The sequence below is a fragment of the Dromaius novaehollandiae genome, chromosome 3 (assembly GCF_036370855.1).
Source record: "Dromaius novaehollandiae isolate bDroNov1 chromosome 3, bDroNov1.hap1, whole genome shotgun sequence".
In the NCBI taxonomy this organism is placed as follows: domain Eukaryota; kingdom Metazoa; phylum Chordata; class Aves; order Casuariiformes; family Dromaiidae; genus Dromaius; species Dromaius novaehollandiae.
In genome coordinates, this window is record NC_088100.1 from 75708742 (window position 1) to 75726247 (window position 17506).

Here is a 17506-nt window from a genome sequence, read left to right on the forward strand (position 1 = left end):
TTATATTAATTGAGTACTTGGCAACTGAAAAAAAAAACTTCAGGCTCTGTAATAAGATAGTAAAAATAGCATCTTCCATAACTTGTGCTGTGCATTTTGCCTGTCTTTGTTTGATCAGGAGAGGACTTAAATCAGTTTTTCAGATAATGTGCTAATTTTTTCCTTCAAGAAAAATCCATCACAGCATATTGTAGAAGAACTAATGAAAATTATTCATTTAAACATGCCTTTATGATGGTGTTTGCTCCATGCCATACCTTTTCTTTGCAGCTGCCTCATTCTCGATTCACCAAAGAAATCCTTTAGAATATCTTTTGATGTCGTTGTTGTTTTCAGATCCTCTTGCACTGTGTTTATCTACCATATTTAAGTTAAAGGGCAAGCTCCAAAGAGAGAGAGAGATATATACACGCACACACACAATGTGCACGTGCGCACACGGAGAGAGAAATAAATAGTGACAGCCTTTTGCTCTTGTAAAAGTTTGTAAATCATGATGTACTTTCTGGAGATAGTTTGGGGTTCTTTGTTTAGTTCAGGGTGTTTTGATGGGGAGGGAGGTGTTTTGAACCTCTTTGATGAAGGTATTTCTTAAGAAAGAGTTTAATGATTGGCTTTTTAACTGTTTTCTTGGTTCTTTGTTCCTTAGTAATTTTAAACATAATAGTGGCAAAATAATGAAAATGTTTCTTGCAGATAAGATTTCAACCCAATGATCACAAAACCATCAAAGAAACAGCAGATGAACTGAAGATTTTTGAAGGCATCAAGCACCCTAATCTTGTTCGTTATTTTGGTGTGGAGCTCCACAGGGTAAGAAAACAGTAATTATTGTGAACTTATATAGGATTGAGAGAAAATTTGCAGAAGTTTTTGGCCATTGGAGGTTTTACTCCAGAAGATTCCAATTTAACTTAGTTGTCTGTAATTTACTGGATAGCTCTGTGGATTGTGTCCCCCCCCCCCCCCCGCCCCGCAAATGCTGGGGTCTCTTCAGAATGTAGTTTGCAGAAATTTGTGGAACTAGTACATAAACAGAGAGTGCACAGTAAGTGAGCAGAGTGAGTAATGCTGGAGTTTTTCCATGCTGCTATTCTGTTTGGCTGCTCTAAATGAAAGCTAGATTTTGTACTGTATGATAACTTTTGTGTGTAGGTACTGATCAGACAGCCTAAAAGCCTTCACTGTTAGCAGTGAAAGTTGTACCAATATCTTGACTTCTGGGAAAATTTTGTGCTGGCATTTAACTCTTGATGCCAGCTAAATATCTTAAGACAGCAAATCTTCTGGAATGGAGCTAACATCTCTTCAGAAGTTTTCTTTCATTAGCAGCAGAACTAATGAAGCCTGATTTTCTTACAGACTTGGATTCTATAGTTGTCTACAGCAATGAGGCACCCTCTCTTCTCTTGATCTCTCCTTCCAACATGCCCTTCCCACCTGCCCCTGCTGAGTCTCAGGTCCTGCCTGTGCCTGTACCCAGTGGGACAGGCAGGGAACAGGAGGCCTGGTGTCCGGCTGGAAAGCTGTGTATGTTTTTGACTGACTTGCTCAATGTGAACGTGTTGATTTGTTGGCCCATTGCTGTTTTGGAAGGGAACAAAGGCTGTTCTTGGTCTGCATTTCTTTACTTGAGGACACTAATTTGTGTGTCTATGCCACTGGGTCATTGATTTCTTAGGCTAGTTTTAGGAGTTCATGTCTTTGACATCTTTTTGTATTAAGTCTAGCTAAAATTGTCTGAAAGTTTCAAAATGGTGGGAGCGATGGACAGAGAGAAAGAATCTTAATGTTTTCTTGAAGTGAGTCAGAGATGGTGTGCTTAAGGCACAGACAACAGCAAGAAGTTTACACTCCCTAAGCAATCAAAACATGCAGAAATTGGTAGAGGGTTTCCCCCCTCCTTCCCCCCCACCTTTTAAAAAAAAAATTATTGTTAAATTTTATTGTTAAATTACAGAGTAGCATGTTGTATTTCTGCTTAACACACCTACAAGATTTCCAAAGTGCAGTTTGGGACAAACTGAGAAACATGTACCACCAGATAATATCAGTTACATAAAGACTGTATGGGTACAGATAAGTATGTATAAGAGATTTTTTATAGCTGTGCAATAGAATATTATGTTAGGGAGTGCCCAAGAGAATAGAGTTGTTCTGAATAGATGATTTACTAGATATTCCCAATTAAGAGGTATTTCCATTAAAATTTACTCTTTCACAAACAGCAAAGGATTGAAGGAGAACTTGATCCTAATCGAGTGTTAAAAAAAACATTTAAAATAAAACCAGTGAAATCCGGTTTGGTTCCCACAACAGGAAGAAATGTACATCTTCATGGAGTACTGTGATGAGGGCACCCTGGAGGAGGTATCAAAACTGGGCCTTCAGGAACATGTCATTAGGCTCTACTCAAAGCAGATCACGATTGCAATCAATGTACTACATGAACATGGTATTGTTCATCGAGACATTAAAGGTAATGGTAACCAAAAAAGGTAATGTTGTTGTTTCAGTGTTGTAGATGAGGGTGGGTGGGGAGGAGAGAACTACTTTTTTTGCAGATTTAGGACAAATTTTCTACAGTAGTACAGCAATTGAGTATAGAACCTTCCACACATTGTTCAGTAGTTCACGAGTTACTGGCTAGTTTTGTGCTCCTTTTTAAGTGGAGAACATACAAAATCTTTGCAGATAGCATTGCAAAACTATGAACAAATTCTGCCCATCCCTTAATTTTAAAAAGTTCATGTCGAGGTCATTAAGATCATTGGGAGATTCATCCAAACTCAAATTTTAGTCCTTGTATTTATAGCACTAATATACTGAGTTATGTAATGCTATTTTAATCTCATCCATACAAGAAATAGTGGCGTTTTCTGGGAGCTGGCAAGTAGCACAGTGCTCTGGTTGTTCATCAGAACTTTTCCTTGTGATTCCTGTTTTCCAGAAGAGTTTGTAGGATTTCAAAGGAATGGTTGACTAAACATAGTGATAAAAGCCTTGTTAAAACAAGTTAAAGAGATATGGTAAAAAGTAAGACTTGAATTTACTTACCTAGTGTTTTTTCGCCATACATATTAATCTGCTTGTGCTTGGCTCTTAGCCCTTGTTTATACAAAATCAACAAATTGGAATTTCAGGAACCACTGGGGGGTAGGTTTTGGCCTTTGCTTAAGGCAGCCAGTCTCACTCCACATTTCACATTCATTTTTTCCTTTCCTGCTCCTTCCAGGAACATCTTCCATGGCTAGTTACCTTGCTTTTGTTAGTCTGACACATTTTGCTCACCTATGGCAGAAACCTAGCAGAAAGCAGGGGAAACAATGCCCTGCAAATGCTCGTTTTATGACAAGGCAGTGCAGCCCAACGATGCTGGGTGTCTATGTCCCTCTTGCTCACAGGGTTTTGAATCATCGCAGCAGTGTAGGAGGTTCCCAGTTGCTCTTGGTCCTTTGGCCTCGTGCTTCTCATTTGGGAAGAGAACTATCTACGATCCAGAGGCCTCCCACCCAGGTAGGCCACTCTTGAGTCAGTTTTGGCTTTTTTTCGTAGGAAACTTTCCCTCACTCCCATTCCGCAGCAATCTTGCCTTTTCTGGTTCTCTTTCCTGACTAAAGGTTTCTTTCCAATAATGGATTTCTCTCCATGCTTCTCACAGCGCCTTGCCTTCACTGGTCATTATATATCCAGGTTCTGCTTAGCTGGATGGCTCTGTTCTGGAAGCTCCTTGTGATAAAAATCCAGGGCTGGCTCCAGAGCCTGGGCCTAATGATAGGGATTTCCCTATCACTGCTCTGTGTCATTGCTGATTTCTGGATATGTTTCCAGATGAAGAGGAGTAGGTTTTCCTTTCATCAGAGAAAAGCACTGAAGTCAGAATAGCTGTTTAACAAAACTACAATCCTACATTATCTGAGGACATATTTGTTGCAAAAAGAGTTCCTAATACCAAATGTTGGGGTGTTCCTTGAGAATAATTGCAGCTACCAACAGAGCGTTACTGTAGACACTTCTATTCATAGACCTCCCCTAAATTTAAAGATGAAATATGAAGACTAAGACTGCATAGAGAATATTTTTATAAAGGGTGCTTGACATTGCATTTAAAGTTTCTCTCTGTCTGCTTTTATGCTAGTACTGCGTCCCCAAGTTTTCAAGCTAACAGCAGTAAAGAAAGCTCTTTTCACTTTTAGCAGAATGCTAGTCAATCTATTCTTACGTTTTCAGGTACTGTTTTTGATAGGGGAGAATGACCATGTGTCATTCAGACTGAGTTAAAACTGCTCTTCTCTGGCAAAACTCGCTGTGAGGTCACCCTAGATGTCTGGTGGCTGGTTTGTCTAATATCCTTGTGGATGTCTTTCTCTCAGCAACAGTTCTTAGTGATTGTTTATATGTATCCCACAGTTGGTGTCTGCAAGTACCTTGGGCTCAAAAATAGACTCTTTTTTTTAGTAGTGTTCACTGAGCCACAGCTGTCCTTCAGATGGTATTATGCCATCCCATCCTATGAATGCAAAAGATGGAGCAAGACACAGCTGCCATGAATCCTTTCTCAACTTGTGGCTATGAGAGAAAAGTGAGAGCAGTGTTGCTTTTTTTTATACTTGATTGCACTGCTTTGTGTTGTTTTGTATCACTGTACATAATAGTTGGTGTTGGTGTGTGGAAGGTGATTAAAGGGTTTTTTGGATACTTTTTTACCTCTGTCCTGGGAATTGGACTTTAACCTCTGTGGCTAAACCCAGATTCCTCAGTTGGAATTACTTCACTTTTTGCGAGGAAGCTGTACGGCTCTGTGACAGAGAATCATAGAATATTTAATGCCGAAAGGAACCTCTGGAGATCTCTCGTTTAGCCCTCTCTCCACTCAAAGCAGCGCCAACCTTGGTGTCAGATCCAATGTCAAAGTTAGATTGCTCAGGGCCTTGTCTAGTTGAGTTATGAGGATCTCCAGGAATGGAGATTCCCCCACTTCTCTGGACTGCTGTCCCAGTGATTGACCACCCTTGCTGTGGAAAAACTTTTTCGTAATACCTCACTGGAATTTGCAGAGGTTGGAGTTTGTGTCCGTTGCCCCATATCCTTTCACTTTTGAGGAAAAAGTCTGCTTCTGTCGTCTTTATACCCTCCCCTTATGCAGTTGAAAACAGCAATCAGTTTCCCCCGTTGGCCTTCTCCAGGCTCAACAAATCCATCTATCAGCCTCTCATTACATGTTCATTAGCCCCCTAACCATCTTCATGACCCTCTGCTTGACTTACTCAAGTATGTCAGTCTTTCTTGTACTGGGGAGTCCAAAACCAGGACACAGCACTCCAAGTGCAGTCTCACAGGTGCCAAATCAAGAGGAATTAATCATGAAGGTTGTGCCTGATGCCCTCTCTCTTGAAGCTGAAACACATTCCTAGAGAGTGTTTAGACTATTTTCAGAATGAATGAATGCAAAGACAGAAGGGACTGCTTCTGAAACTTCAGTAAATCAGAAACCTGTGAGTGAGACCCTCCAGGCCAGGAGGTCTTCATCAAACTATTATTATATTCTCATTAACATTGTTACCTCTTCCAAAATTTCTACTATTCCTGCCTTCATGTTTTCATGATTAGCACAGAGGAAGGAAGGTCATTCAACAGGAGACTATGTGCATGTCACCTTTTCAAAGAGACTGAACAGAAGAGGGGGCTAGAGCTGTTTCTGTCATCGAAAGGTACCATCTGGCCTGAAACAAGTTCTTGTTTCTTGAGTGAACTTGCCTGCTGCATTGCTTCAGTACTGGCTGAGGAATGGCTGTGAGCTGCCCCCATTTATGTAATTACGCCCCAGTCATCAGTGGGGCTTTTGGTATTTCCTCTTGGACTCTCAGTATTGACACCAACATCCTTGGAATATTGTGCTAGTATCGCCAGTTTTCACTGCAGTTCTTACAGGACTGACTTGGCACAGAGGTACAGGGCACTAAACAACTTCAGTTTAAATTATTTGCTGTAGCAAGACTACCACTAAGTAAGTATGTGCTCTTGTTTGCAGCCTGTCCAGAACGTCTTGTAGTATGAATGGGGGTACTGTGTAGAACTGTTACTTCTTGCCTCCACCAAAGACATCCTATACAGAACTTTCGATCTGCTTTTGACAACATATATGTAGGAGGAAAGAAGGAACAAATGAGTGTTGTGCCTTTTTGTTGTTTTAGCGATAGCCTCCAGTTTTATTTTGCTTATTACCCAAGCACATACAATAGGAATTTTCTTGTGTTCCCATTCACATTAACTGTCAAAGGTAAAAAGGACGATGCATCATCAAAGTACTGCTCTTAAGTCTCTTGTTCTCTTACGCAAGTCCTGGTGGATTCTGTGCAGGCTTCATCTAATAAAGGAGACCCTTTTTAAAGATTCATTCTACAACTTGGTCTTGATTTCCAGGGCAGACCTTAGAAATCAGTGGCTCCAGTAGACAGTGTGTAAGTGGAAGCCTTGTTCAGCTGACAGCAAATGTCTTTTTTAAGTTCTGTCTCTGTCTTTCCTGGTGAAACCTTGGTTCATTGCTTCATCCGATTTGACAGTTCCAGATGTTTTCAGGAACATAGGAGGGCTCATAGGAGCTTTCACAATAAAATTTATGTTACACTTACTAAACTGAGTTATCAGAATAGCTTAAGATTCAGTCAAAAGAGAGATCATTGGACTTCAATTCAGGCAGTTTCTGCCCACTTTATAGCCAGCCAGCCATGAACTCTGTATGATGCTTTCTTGGGGAAACAGAACATAGATTTCCAAAACATCCTTGTGAATGTATTTGCTAGTGGAGGCCATTTTTCCCAAGCTCTTCGTGTAGGCTAAGCATGCCCACCTTCTATATGACAATTGCTTGAAAATCATCGGAAAAAGAAAAGTCATGGGTGGTAGTTCAAATGGGAGAGTTGATGACATAGTAACTGTCATTCTAATGCATTGCCTGTATTTACTGTCTCATCCAGCTGCCACCTGTACTGCTTGTGTGTCATATTTTTCTTGAAGGAGCCAAGGGATAGTCCACCCAGCTCCATTACACAGGCCTATGAGCGCAGGGTCCAGGTTGGCTCTGGATGCATGTGCAACTCTGCTGGCAAACTTCCAGCCAAAGAATTCTGATCTGGAATACATGCAGGCACCTGAATGCCAGGAGTGCAAAACATACAGACACGGTGTCTGTATTTACTGAAAAATAATTCTTCTTTCACATCTTTTTAAAGGTTTACAGGAAGCAAAGGTTGGAATTTATTTCTTAATGATTTTTCCCCCCTTTTAGTGCAGTTATGTGTAGCACTTCTTGAACTAAATAAATCTTGCTTTAGCTGACAAGCATTCTTATAACTGCAGGAGAAGCCCTCTGAGAAATGGGCAGAGTTTTGGCATCGTTGGCCTGCACTGCTGTTTTTTAACTTGAGCTTTTTGAGGATTTTTTTTTTCTTTCCATGAATTCCCAGCCAAGCTAACTGGAAAAGCTCATTAACTAAGAGACCATAATAGATAGGAGGAGCAGACAAGAAATCCTGCACTGTTCCATGTTCAGAGTGGAACAAAAGTGAGAAACTTTGAAAGGTCATATTCAGATGAGTTATTTATGAAAGATGCTTCTGAGTGATGTGGGAAAAGGCGATGTGTAATGAAGCCCCCAACATTTGGGTTATCCTAGAGTAGGCAGGCAATTTCGTTCAGTGCATACCGTTCATCTTTCCTCAAGAGAAAACAACTCAGGCTGTATTTCTGCCAGGTGACTCATTTGCAACCTACTTGTGGTTTCATTATGACACTTGCAGAATCTAGAATTTGGCCTGACCTGCATACTGAGCTCCTGCTCTGCTGGTTCTCTGGCTCTCCTCATGGGTCTTGGCAGGATATTGAAGTAAAGAAAACCACTGGTTATCAAAGCCACTTGGTTTATATTGCAGTGCTGTGTAGAGCAAGTGACTTGAAGCCAACTGCTGAGTTCCCATGGAGAATTTCAACTATGCAAGGGTAATTTTTGCTAGTGTATGTTGGTTGTGTGGCTATCTAGTAATACATAATCGCCCCCAGAAATTGTACTAGAAGCAGAACAAAATGGGAGTGGGCATTTGGTGGTATATGTAATAAGCCAATGCCATAGGCTTCATTTTGCAAGTCTGCTGTGATGACACAGCTGTATGGTATCATCTGTCTTGACTCAGTAGAACTGTGAGAAGGTGGATATGGGTAGGTAGGCAACAGTGACCTCTGCCAGGAGACTCACAGGCTGTCCTTAAGGAGTTTGAAGACTTGACTTTTTGGTGGTTTTTGTAGTGCAGTGCTCACAAAGGTTAAGTGCTGGAATTCATAAATTCCTGGAGTATTTTTCATCATGAGCATGTGTGGAAAATGGATGATTTTGCCTGCTGTACTCCTCTTGTGTTTTGAACACTTCTTATCGTCATCTTCCAGTACATTTTAGTGTTAACAGAAATCAACCAAAAATCCAGTTGGCTAAGTAAGCATGTACCCTGTAGGGAAACATCTTTAATGCTAACATTTTCCACACTTAATCCAGGGGTAAAGATCTAACTGCAAATTCAGCTGTTATCTGCTATTAACTTCCAAGAGTATATCATGTCGAGAAGTCCTCATTCCTCAATTCAGCACTGATTTAACAAGTGTTAACGTTATTCTTTATGCTTCCTAGGAGCCAACATCTTTCTTACCTCATCTGGACTGATTAAATTAGGAGACTTTGGCTGCTCAGTGAAATTAAAAAACAACACCCAGACAATGCCTGGAGAAGTGAACAGTACTTTGGGGACTGCAGGTGAGGAGATACATGCTAGGCAGATAGATGCTTGTCATCTTTTATGATGACTGGATGCCTCAGTCAAAAGTCTGGCTTGGAGTAAACTGATTCATTTTAGGGAAGCTTAGTTTGACCTTAGCTGGTTAGATGCGTTTTACATCCAGCAGCCAAAACAATAGACCTGAAAAGATAAAATTTTGTCTGGTAACTGTAAAGGTTCTGGAGCTCACATTTTCTGGGGCTGTATCTTTCTCTGTAGCCTTACTGAAACAGTAGTGTCCTTATTTGAACAGCTGCTTAATCTGTTTTTTAAAAATGCAAATAACTGAAAGCATCCAGCATTTTCACTATTATTTTTCAAATTGAGACATTTATGCTGCAAATGTGTCAGAGAACAAGAAGACTGCGAATGATAAAACTTAGCAAGAAAAGCTGTAGCTTGTGGTAATTCATTGCAGATGTGTTAACAAGCATTTGGTTTGCCCAGTTAATGACTTAAATACATACTGTTCTTTCTGCTGTATGAACTGATGACACCACATGTTTTGTTTCAAAGCATACATGGCTCCAGAAGTCATTACTAGAGCTAAAGGAGAAGGACATGGGCGTGCAGCAGACATCTGGAGCCTGGGCTGTGTTGTAATAGAGATGGTCACTGGCAAGGTAAGGATGTTTCATGTATTAGAATGAAAGGAAACTGCTCGTAGCAGTTTCTCTGAAGGTTCTTGGTCCACTCATAGCAATTTATCACAAAGTCCACGAGCACTGGGGTCTTTTTTAACTTCCTGAGCTTCAGAAATACTGCTCTAGCAATAGCTCTGTTGGCTAACAAATTACTCCCTAAACCTTGCACTTAGCAGTTTTGTTACCTGTTGCAGAGGCCATGGCATGAATACGAGCACAACTTCCAGATCATGTATAGAGTGGGGATGGGTCATAAACCTCCTATTCCTGACAAGGTGAGCCCAGAAGGGAAAGACTTCCTTTGCCACTGTCTGGAAAGTGACCCAAAGATGAGGTGGACGGCTAGCCAGCTCCTCGACCATCCCTTTGTCAAGGTTTGTCTCACGGCTTTGGCTGCAAAGACTGTAGACGTGAATCAGAAAGGGCTGTTAGCTGGCTTTATCATTTACACATATGCCACAGGGCTTTTGTATCCTGGTGGTAGGCTGACACTAAGTTGATATTGTCCGGAAAGCAAGGTTTGGCAGCTTTTAAGAGGCCCATATGATATTGCTAGCAAACATTTGACTAAAAGCTGGTGTGCATCATAAAATGAATTTTCACTGCTGTTTTGAGATGCATTGTTTTTTATATTAGAAGGACTTGTCAAACTTTAGAGTAGGCTCAGTGGTAGCTAATTAGATCTGAAGGGCTGCGGACCTACAATTTTAGTGAGTGCCTATGCACAGACTTCAGTAATGTAGAGATAGGGGTCCCTTCCATGAAAAGAGGAACAAGCACATGCTTGAGAATGAAACTGTGTTATTAAGCATTTGTCTGGCAAATAATATTGCTATAAGATGCTGCACTTCTTGCATTAATTTTGGTTTAATTATTTGCCTAAGAATATTTTCATCCACAAATTTAGGTGTACTTGAACTATTTTATTTATTTATTTATTTATTTGGAAGATGTAGGAGCACAGTAGGTTATTGATTCTGTCTAATTTTCTGTCTAATTTTCCAGCATCGTTATTCACTTCAGTATTCTGGTTCAAGTAACAGTATGTCTGGGATCATCACCCCCATCCATCTTATAAATGCAACCATGGCCAAATTCTATCCATCACAGGCAGAACGCTGCCTTATGTGCATAAGAATTGCAGGGTGACGGTGGAAATATCAGTATTCATTTATACAGTTGTAATGCATTAGCATTATAACATCTTTGGAGGTTTTTTTCCTTCTCCCTTGTTAACTTTCTGTTCAGTGAAGGTGCTGAAAAAATTGATCTACTGCCTTTGACTGCACCAAGAAGATGGCAGTTGGACTTACTGGGTTTTTTGTCCCCTTCACAGGTTTGCACAGATGAAGAATGAAGTTACTCAGTCTCTGGCCTTTTTATATTCTGGCAAAATATCTTTTAATCACTACTGTATGTAATATTTACATAAAAACTGTGCTGAGAAACAGTATAAGTTAAACTTACGAAGACTGCACAAGTGACAAGCGTCACTTTTTCTGCTGCTCCTGTATATTTTACTTGGCACATGTTGCTCATGTGACGGTGTCTGCAAGTTGAAAGAAGCTGCATGTTTCAGTGAAAGTGCCATTACTACTGTATATGGACCATACCTTTTTTGTTCTTTCTCCTGTTTCTCATTTGATTGAGAACTGTAATGTTAATATGTAGTATTCTTGAACTCTCTAGGTTCAAAAAAATGCTGTAGTGTTATCAGGCGTTATGGACCTTGTTTTTAATGTTTGTTGAGTGCACTGACTGTGAAATTTTACTGTTTTTTGTTTATTTGTTTTTGGCAAGCTTCAGATTTGTTATGCAGAAGGCTGATTAATGAAATTTTAAAAAAGTTTTTTTCTCAATAAATTGTTTATTTTAGGAGTTGTTTGTAAGTCTGTGGAGGTTTTCTTTTCTTTTTTTCCTTCTATCCTGAAAATAAATATATAATAGTATGGGATATGGGGTCCTGTCACATTTTAAACTTTTTTCACAACTCTTGTTTAAGACTAAACAATCTGGAATGAAGCTTCTTTTATACTGCAGTTGTAAATGTTTTGTCAAGTTCAGCAAGCTGTGTAAGATGATTTTACAGTGCACAGGTGATAACAGAGTTAAGGTTCTCTGTCTGCCCCACCCTGAGGAAATAAGGTGATGTGCAGTTCCTTATCCTACTTATTCTATAAGGGATAGCATTAAGGTCTGAAATAACTTTCTTCCTGGACTGGATTACTACAAACAAACAGGGAAAGGTTGAGGACAGAATGAGTGAAGACTGCTCTTGTGGTCTGTTGGGCAAGAACAAAAACTTGCTTTTAAGAACTTGTATAAAACCACTGTGTGATCCTGGACTGATTGTTCAATGATGTTGTTGTTCTCTTGAAAACTGGTAGAAGGGGGAAGGAGACAGCAGTTTTAAGAAACAGTCTGCAGTGTTTGATCTGTTTAGGTATGATCATTTTGTTTGACTCCCTCCAGGTAATAACTGTTACTTGCAAATATTAGGAGTGCAAGTATATATATTCCTGTTATAGTTTTAGACCTTAAAATGGGTAACTTACTTATAAAGCAGAAAACTTACTTTTAATATTTGGCTTCATTCTAAAGTTTTGTTGCCTCTTAATCCACAAATCTTTAATTTGTTACAGCTAAGGGGTAGCTTTTAGCAGCTTAGTGAGCTCCTGAGAAGATATCATGAAAGCTGGTATTTAAATCTAGAAATAGACAAGCCTTACCATGCAGTTCACTAACCCAGTGTTTCTGGGCTTTCAGAAATGCTATGTTGAGTTTAAACAAAGAACATCCCCTACATTCCCTATTTTCAGTAATGGTGGGAGGGCTTGTCACCCTAAGCAACTTGCTTTCAAAGCATCTGAGGGGAAAGGCTCTATGGCCTGTTGTTTTCCTCACTTCCTGGTGCAACAGGAGCATCTGAGCTTCTTGTCTCCTCGTTTGTCTTCAGGTTTCCCTATCTAAAAGGGATTGTGTCCTTGTAGGCAAACAGGAACTGAGCACAGCTTTTAGGAGCTGTCAGAAGAAAGATAAGGAGCCAATGGTTATTAGTTCATTGTTGCTAACCGAAAGAAAACTCACTCACTGCGCTTCAGCTTTTTATATTTTTATTTTTGTATAAACAAACATAAGACTACTTTTTGTTAAGGCAGTTGTAGAACATACAGTTGCTTGTTGTGGAAAGGGGCAAACACTGATTCCTAATGATGTAATAGTCATTCTTTTAATACAGTGAACTGGACTAACTTAACTTTGGCAAGTACTGTTAAGCTTTGTTTTCCAGTGATTGCTGGAAGGGCCCAGTGGTGTAGTCCTTGTGCACTGGGACTTCTACAAGTGTCTAGGAGGAAGGATCCAGGCCTGGCATGTCCAGCCTTATGCCTGTTCTAAATGTTGCTCATTCAAAAAGTATTTACGTTTGGTATTGTTGGCTTGGAGAGGTGGTACTACATGTAGCTAGAAAGGAAGTGACCAAGCTTCACAAGGAATATTAAATGTCTTCCTATCAGCGGATTAAATCGGTGGCTTTTTAGAAAGGCAATAAGCTGAGAACTCTGTCACTACATGGATATGTATTTGCTGTTCAGAACTACACCCACCTGCACAGAGAGTTCATTCTACCACCATGACAAGTGCTGCTGACTAAAATGCTAGCTTGAAGAGATCTTTCCCTCCTGTGCCCATTTTCACTGTTACCAATCAATCAGGTCTGACTCAGCAACACACTTGATGCATCAGTACATGATAGTACCTTCAGATGCTACTACATGTTCATATACTGTTTTCCCTGTTAGACTGTTTTAGCCTATACAAGTGCATGGTTGCCCTTCAGCAGAGAAGGGTGTGCACTTTAACAGAGTAGCTTTATAAGCATGACAGTATGCTTCAACTCAGTTTAGTTTTCCAACATACAAAATGTAGACTAAAGCCCCTGTTTACGTACATGACATTGTACAATCTGTTCCAGAAAGTTTCAGAGCATAGGGAATACATGTGTATTAAAAAAAACAAAAAAAACCTAGTCCCTTGAAATCCCCAAGGCCTATTCCTTCCTTCATACTGTACATTTTACTAGCTGCTTCCTCTCAGAAGGTTTTTACCTACTGCCCCATGCTAAAAGCATTACTTTACCTTCTTAGATGCCATCTATTAAAATGTTTAGAATGTTCTAAATGATATGACATACTGAACAGCAAATACATAGTTCATGTTATGATTTATTTTCTGTTGTATGAGCCCTGTTTCTTTTAGCTTTAGTTTTACTACAGCAAAAGAGAAATTATCTTTACACCAGCTACTAAAACTGCTTGCTTTCTTTTGTAAAGAAACATAGGCTGTGCGTTCCTAGACTATCATGGTGTAGACCTATGTGCAATGAAAATGTAACATCAGTGGAAGTGTAAAGAAAAGTGCTCACTAGTGCTCAGTATCTTTAGATTAAAAAAAGTTTAGATTTTTCATTACTGTTGATGATTGGAGTCTCCTCCTCACCCACCTTTTTCCACTTTTTTTTCTTTTAAACAAGCCCTTTGCAGTAACTTCCTTATACATCCTTGACATCAGAAATTTAAAAACATAGGAAAATGCCCTGGAATCAGTACTAGGAATGTGAGAGCAACAAAGTAAGTTTTCCCAAGGGACCTGATAACTATTTTTACTTAATACAGAAGGGTGTCAAATGCAGAGAGCCTTTAAAAAAAACCCAAGCCATACCACCACCCTAGGTTTCTCTCTCAACTGCCCTCTTTTCCCCAAAACAAAAGCAAGAGGTTAGTTAAGTATTACCTCAAATTGAATGTTATGAGGCTCCTTGTAAACCAATTTATCAGAAAAGGCAGAAAAGCAGATTAATGGGGATCACAACAGTATAGGTGTGGGGAAATAACTTTTAATGCACACTTTGCATTTACTTTGTTACAGCATACCCATTTTTTTTTGTTTGTTTCCACCATTGTTAGTGTTTAAAGCTAAAAGTGATTTATTACCTCAGTTTTTCCAAACTCTAAACAGTTTATTCTTAGAAGAATTACAGGTTTCAGGTATCCCACTGGTGTATTGCCTGGGAAAAGACAGAGCAGTGGCTAACTTGAGCTCTGTTCAGGCCTCTAAGGCAAATTACACTCCAGGTTTTGCCACTGCAAGTCTCTGATCTAACAAAACAGGCCCTTACCCAGAGTCTGACTGAAGTTTAAAGGGCCAGTGATGTGGTGCATACTGTGGGAATGAATTCTGTGTGTGGAAAAGCTCTACTGTAATCCTGCTACTTCAGTAGAATTGCTTCAGTCCAATACTGGTCTAAGGAAGCAGAGCATTTTACTGTATTTAAACATTGACAGATTATGGTTGTTAAACTGTTAATGCATGATCTAGACAAATACCGATTTTAATCTTCTTGTAACATTCTTCTGACATTTGTCCATTCCTTTAGAGCACATTAAGATAAAGCCTGCACCTCAGCAACCACTGGTTAGTTTCCAGGTGGGGTCTCTCATCATACAAGCACACTGGATTTTTTTTCTTCAAACCCTAAGACACTTTATATGAAAACAAACCAACCAATCAAATGCAAACCTGTTGTTAAGAGTATATGGAGGAGTGCATCTTTCAATCCAGCCCAAACCCCAGAAGAAAAATAACAGAAGCACAGATATGCATGGCAGTTGCTCATCCTACCCTTCTTCTGATCTCACTCGAAGGACAGTGATATGCACTTAAGAGTTTTCAGAAGTTGCATTTGTTCCCTTTGGATTGAAGCAGTCTCTGAAGATACTACTTTTGTTTCTGTTTGTTGTCATTGTTGCCATAGGTGGAGCCCTTGTTAATTTCTGTAACACCTATCATCCATCTGACACCAACAGAAGCTGCAAAATAATTAAAAGTAAAGTTAAAAGGCTGTTTGCAGCTAGAGAGATTGAAGGTCTGCACATATATAGTACTTTGAAAGAGACACTAATGGCATTCCTTACCTTATAGTACTACAGCATTATGCCTGTACTTTACCTTTGGTAGAAGGTACCCTCCTCAACTATCGAGTAAATTGCCCACAGTATTTCATGAAGGAAGCACCTGGCTATCCGGCTTCAGTCTAGATACAGTCTCTCCCACCAGGAGGGTGCAGAGTCGCACGGAGAGGCTCAGACATCATGTGCTCGGCCCTGTTGAACCTTAGGCAAAGATGGCTTTGAAATGTGGGTACTTTTGCTGGTTGGTTTTATTGGCCCCTGAGGAATTCAAGTGACAAAATGTACTAATATGCCACCTGCAATGTGTAACGAGTGAAAGAAATTCTGCCTGATTTCAACAACCAAAGTGCCTGCAAGAGTACCAAGTGCAAGAGCAACTTCATATCTTGATCAACAAAAATGTAAGTTGTGGCATTTCTTAACTATAGCTCACACAACCAGTTATGAAAGGCCAAATTAATTTAAAAGACCTTTATAGCTGATTTAACATGAGTAATGGTTCACCATGCAAGAGGATTATTTTGTGATTTATTTCCAGTGCCTGGAGTGACTGACTTAGGAACGCAGGTTTAAGTTAAATGCAACATAACCTAAGCCCTGCCTTTTTCATAAAGAGGCTCAGCTGCCCAAAGACTGTTATTCCCCAGACCTCTGCTCAGCTACTGTGCATGTCCAGAAGTGCTACCCTTCTTTCAGGCCTAAACGCACATGGGATTTACAAACACGTCCCTATGCTCAGAATGCTCTTTCCAAAACAAAAACAAAAAACAAAAAAACCTCCGAATTCGGGTTATTTTCTTGCTGATGATAAAATGGGAAGCACTTATCATGCAGTAATCTGCACATTAAACAGGTTATTGCATTCTGTTGTCACAAGATTGAGATGCTATTGTTACAAGACAACCCTGAGAAGCTCAGAAAGAATGTTTGAAGTAGGTAGATTTGGATAATTTCTGTCTTAGATAGAATTTGCTTAGCATGAGTAGCCGCACACTTGCTTAGCATGAGTAGCTAAATTTGCTGAAGCCTTAGGCCATGCTCCTAGTTCGGTAAGAAAGGGCCCCAGAGCTGGTGCAGGCTGGAAAGATAAGGGAGTTACAAGCAGTCTGCATTCCTGTGCCCCACTCTCCGAAAGGGAGGATGTCAAGGCCGTGAAATAAGGCCTGTTTGGGCGCCAGGACCTTGGGAAGCAAAGCCTCTTCTCACTGTTGAAACAGTGTTAATTAAGGGGCCTAGATTATGTCCTGTTCGTCAGGACCTTGGGAGATAACATCTACTGACCTAGGTGGGGCAGTGTTAATACATCAGGACCTTGAGAAGCAGGGGTGGGACACAGGGAATGAAGAAATCACTAACCAATCAGTGTAAAAGGGAAAGTCGCAAATCTGGCAATTTGTTTGTATAAATGCTACTTGAAAAGTTGGGTGTGTGTGCTCGATTTGTGGGAAACCACCAAGCACCCAGGCTTGCACAACTCTGAAATAAATAAACAAATGTCTCTCCTGAGTATGTAATTATTGGCTTATTGCACACCGGGCAACGAATCCGCTTTTCAGGCAACACTATGAGGTGCCCTAAACCTCGCACTCCCATCTTTACTTACTGCCACAAGACAGCCCTGAACACCCCCTCACCAGCCAAAGGCCCTGCTCTCTATGGCAGTGGTCTGAGTCTCAGCTCACCAATAAAATCTGAAGGCTACTGTCCACTATCAGACATCATCTGCAAACAGCAGGGCTGACAGAAGCAAATGCCAGGACTAGCTACTACCGGAAAGGGAAAGGGCTGTCAACTGGAAGCCAGCACTTCCCTGGGCTCGTACCCTTTGCTTACTTGTCCAGCTATAACCTGGCTTGCACTATCACATCAGCCATGCACTTTTTTAAATAGCTACTCCTGTCTTGCACCTCAAGCAGCCTGTTCTGAAGTGGTACAGAGACTATTGAGCAGGTTGTACAACTGCAAGTAAGGAAATTTGAAAGAGCTAAATATATTTAAATACCAAGACAGGCTTAGGAGAAAAGCCAAACAAAGCTATTTTGGCCAAATCTTAAATATTTAAAACAAAAGG

The 17506-nt window shown here is 40.2% G+C and overlaps 2 protein-coding genes across 8 annotated transcripts in view; one reads left to right on the top strand and one right to left on the bottom strand.

Annotated features, from left to right (window-relative positions):
• The window catches only part of MAP3K4 (mitogen-activated protein kinase kinase kinase 4), an 82054-nt gene extending 70710 nt beyond the window's left edge, over positions 1-11344 (top strand). For all 6 annotated transcript variants that reach the window (XM_026109817.2, XM_026109819.2, XM_026109822.2 and 3 more), the window contains 6 exons: positions 697-813; positions 2320-2479; positions 8678-8800; positions 9339-9445; positions 9661-9840; positions 10803-11344. In XM_026109817.2, coding sequence (XP_025965602.2) covers positions 697-813; positions 2320-2479; positions 8678-8800; positions 9339-9445; positions 9661-9840; positions 10803-10823 — 708 coding nt within the window. In that variant the 3' untranslated portion in view covers positions 10824-11344. The remainder of the gene's footprint in view (positions 1-696; positions 814-2319; positions 2480-8677; positions 8801-9338; positions 9446-9660; positions 9841-10802) is intronic.
• Positions 11345-12562: 1218 nt separating this feature from the next.
• AGPAT4 (1-acylglycerol-3-phosphate O-acyltransferase 4) overlaps positions 12563-17506 on the bottom strand; it is an 88456-nt gene continuing 83512 nt past the window's right edge. The window contains exon 9 of one of the 2 annotated variants that reach the window (XM_026109877.2): positions 12563-15333. In XM_026109877.2, the coding sequence (XP_025965662.1) occupies positions 15242-15333 (92 nt within the window). In that variant the 3' untranslated portion in view covers positions 12563-15241. The other variant, XM_026109879.2, reaches the window with a different exon arrangement.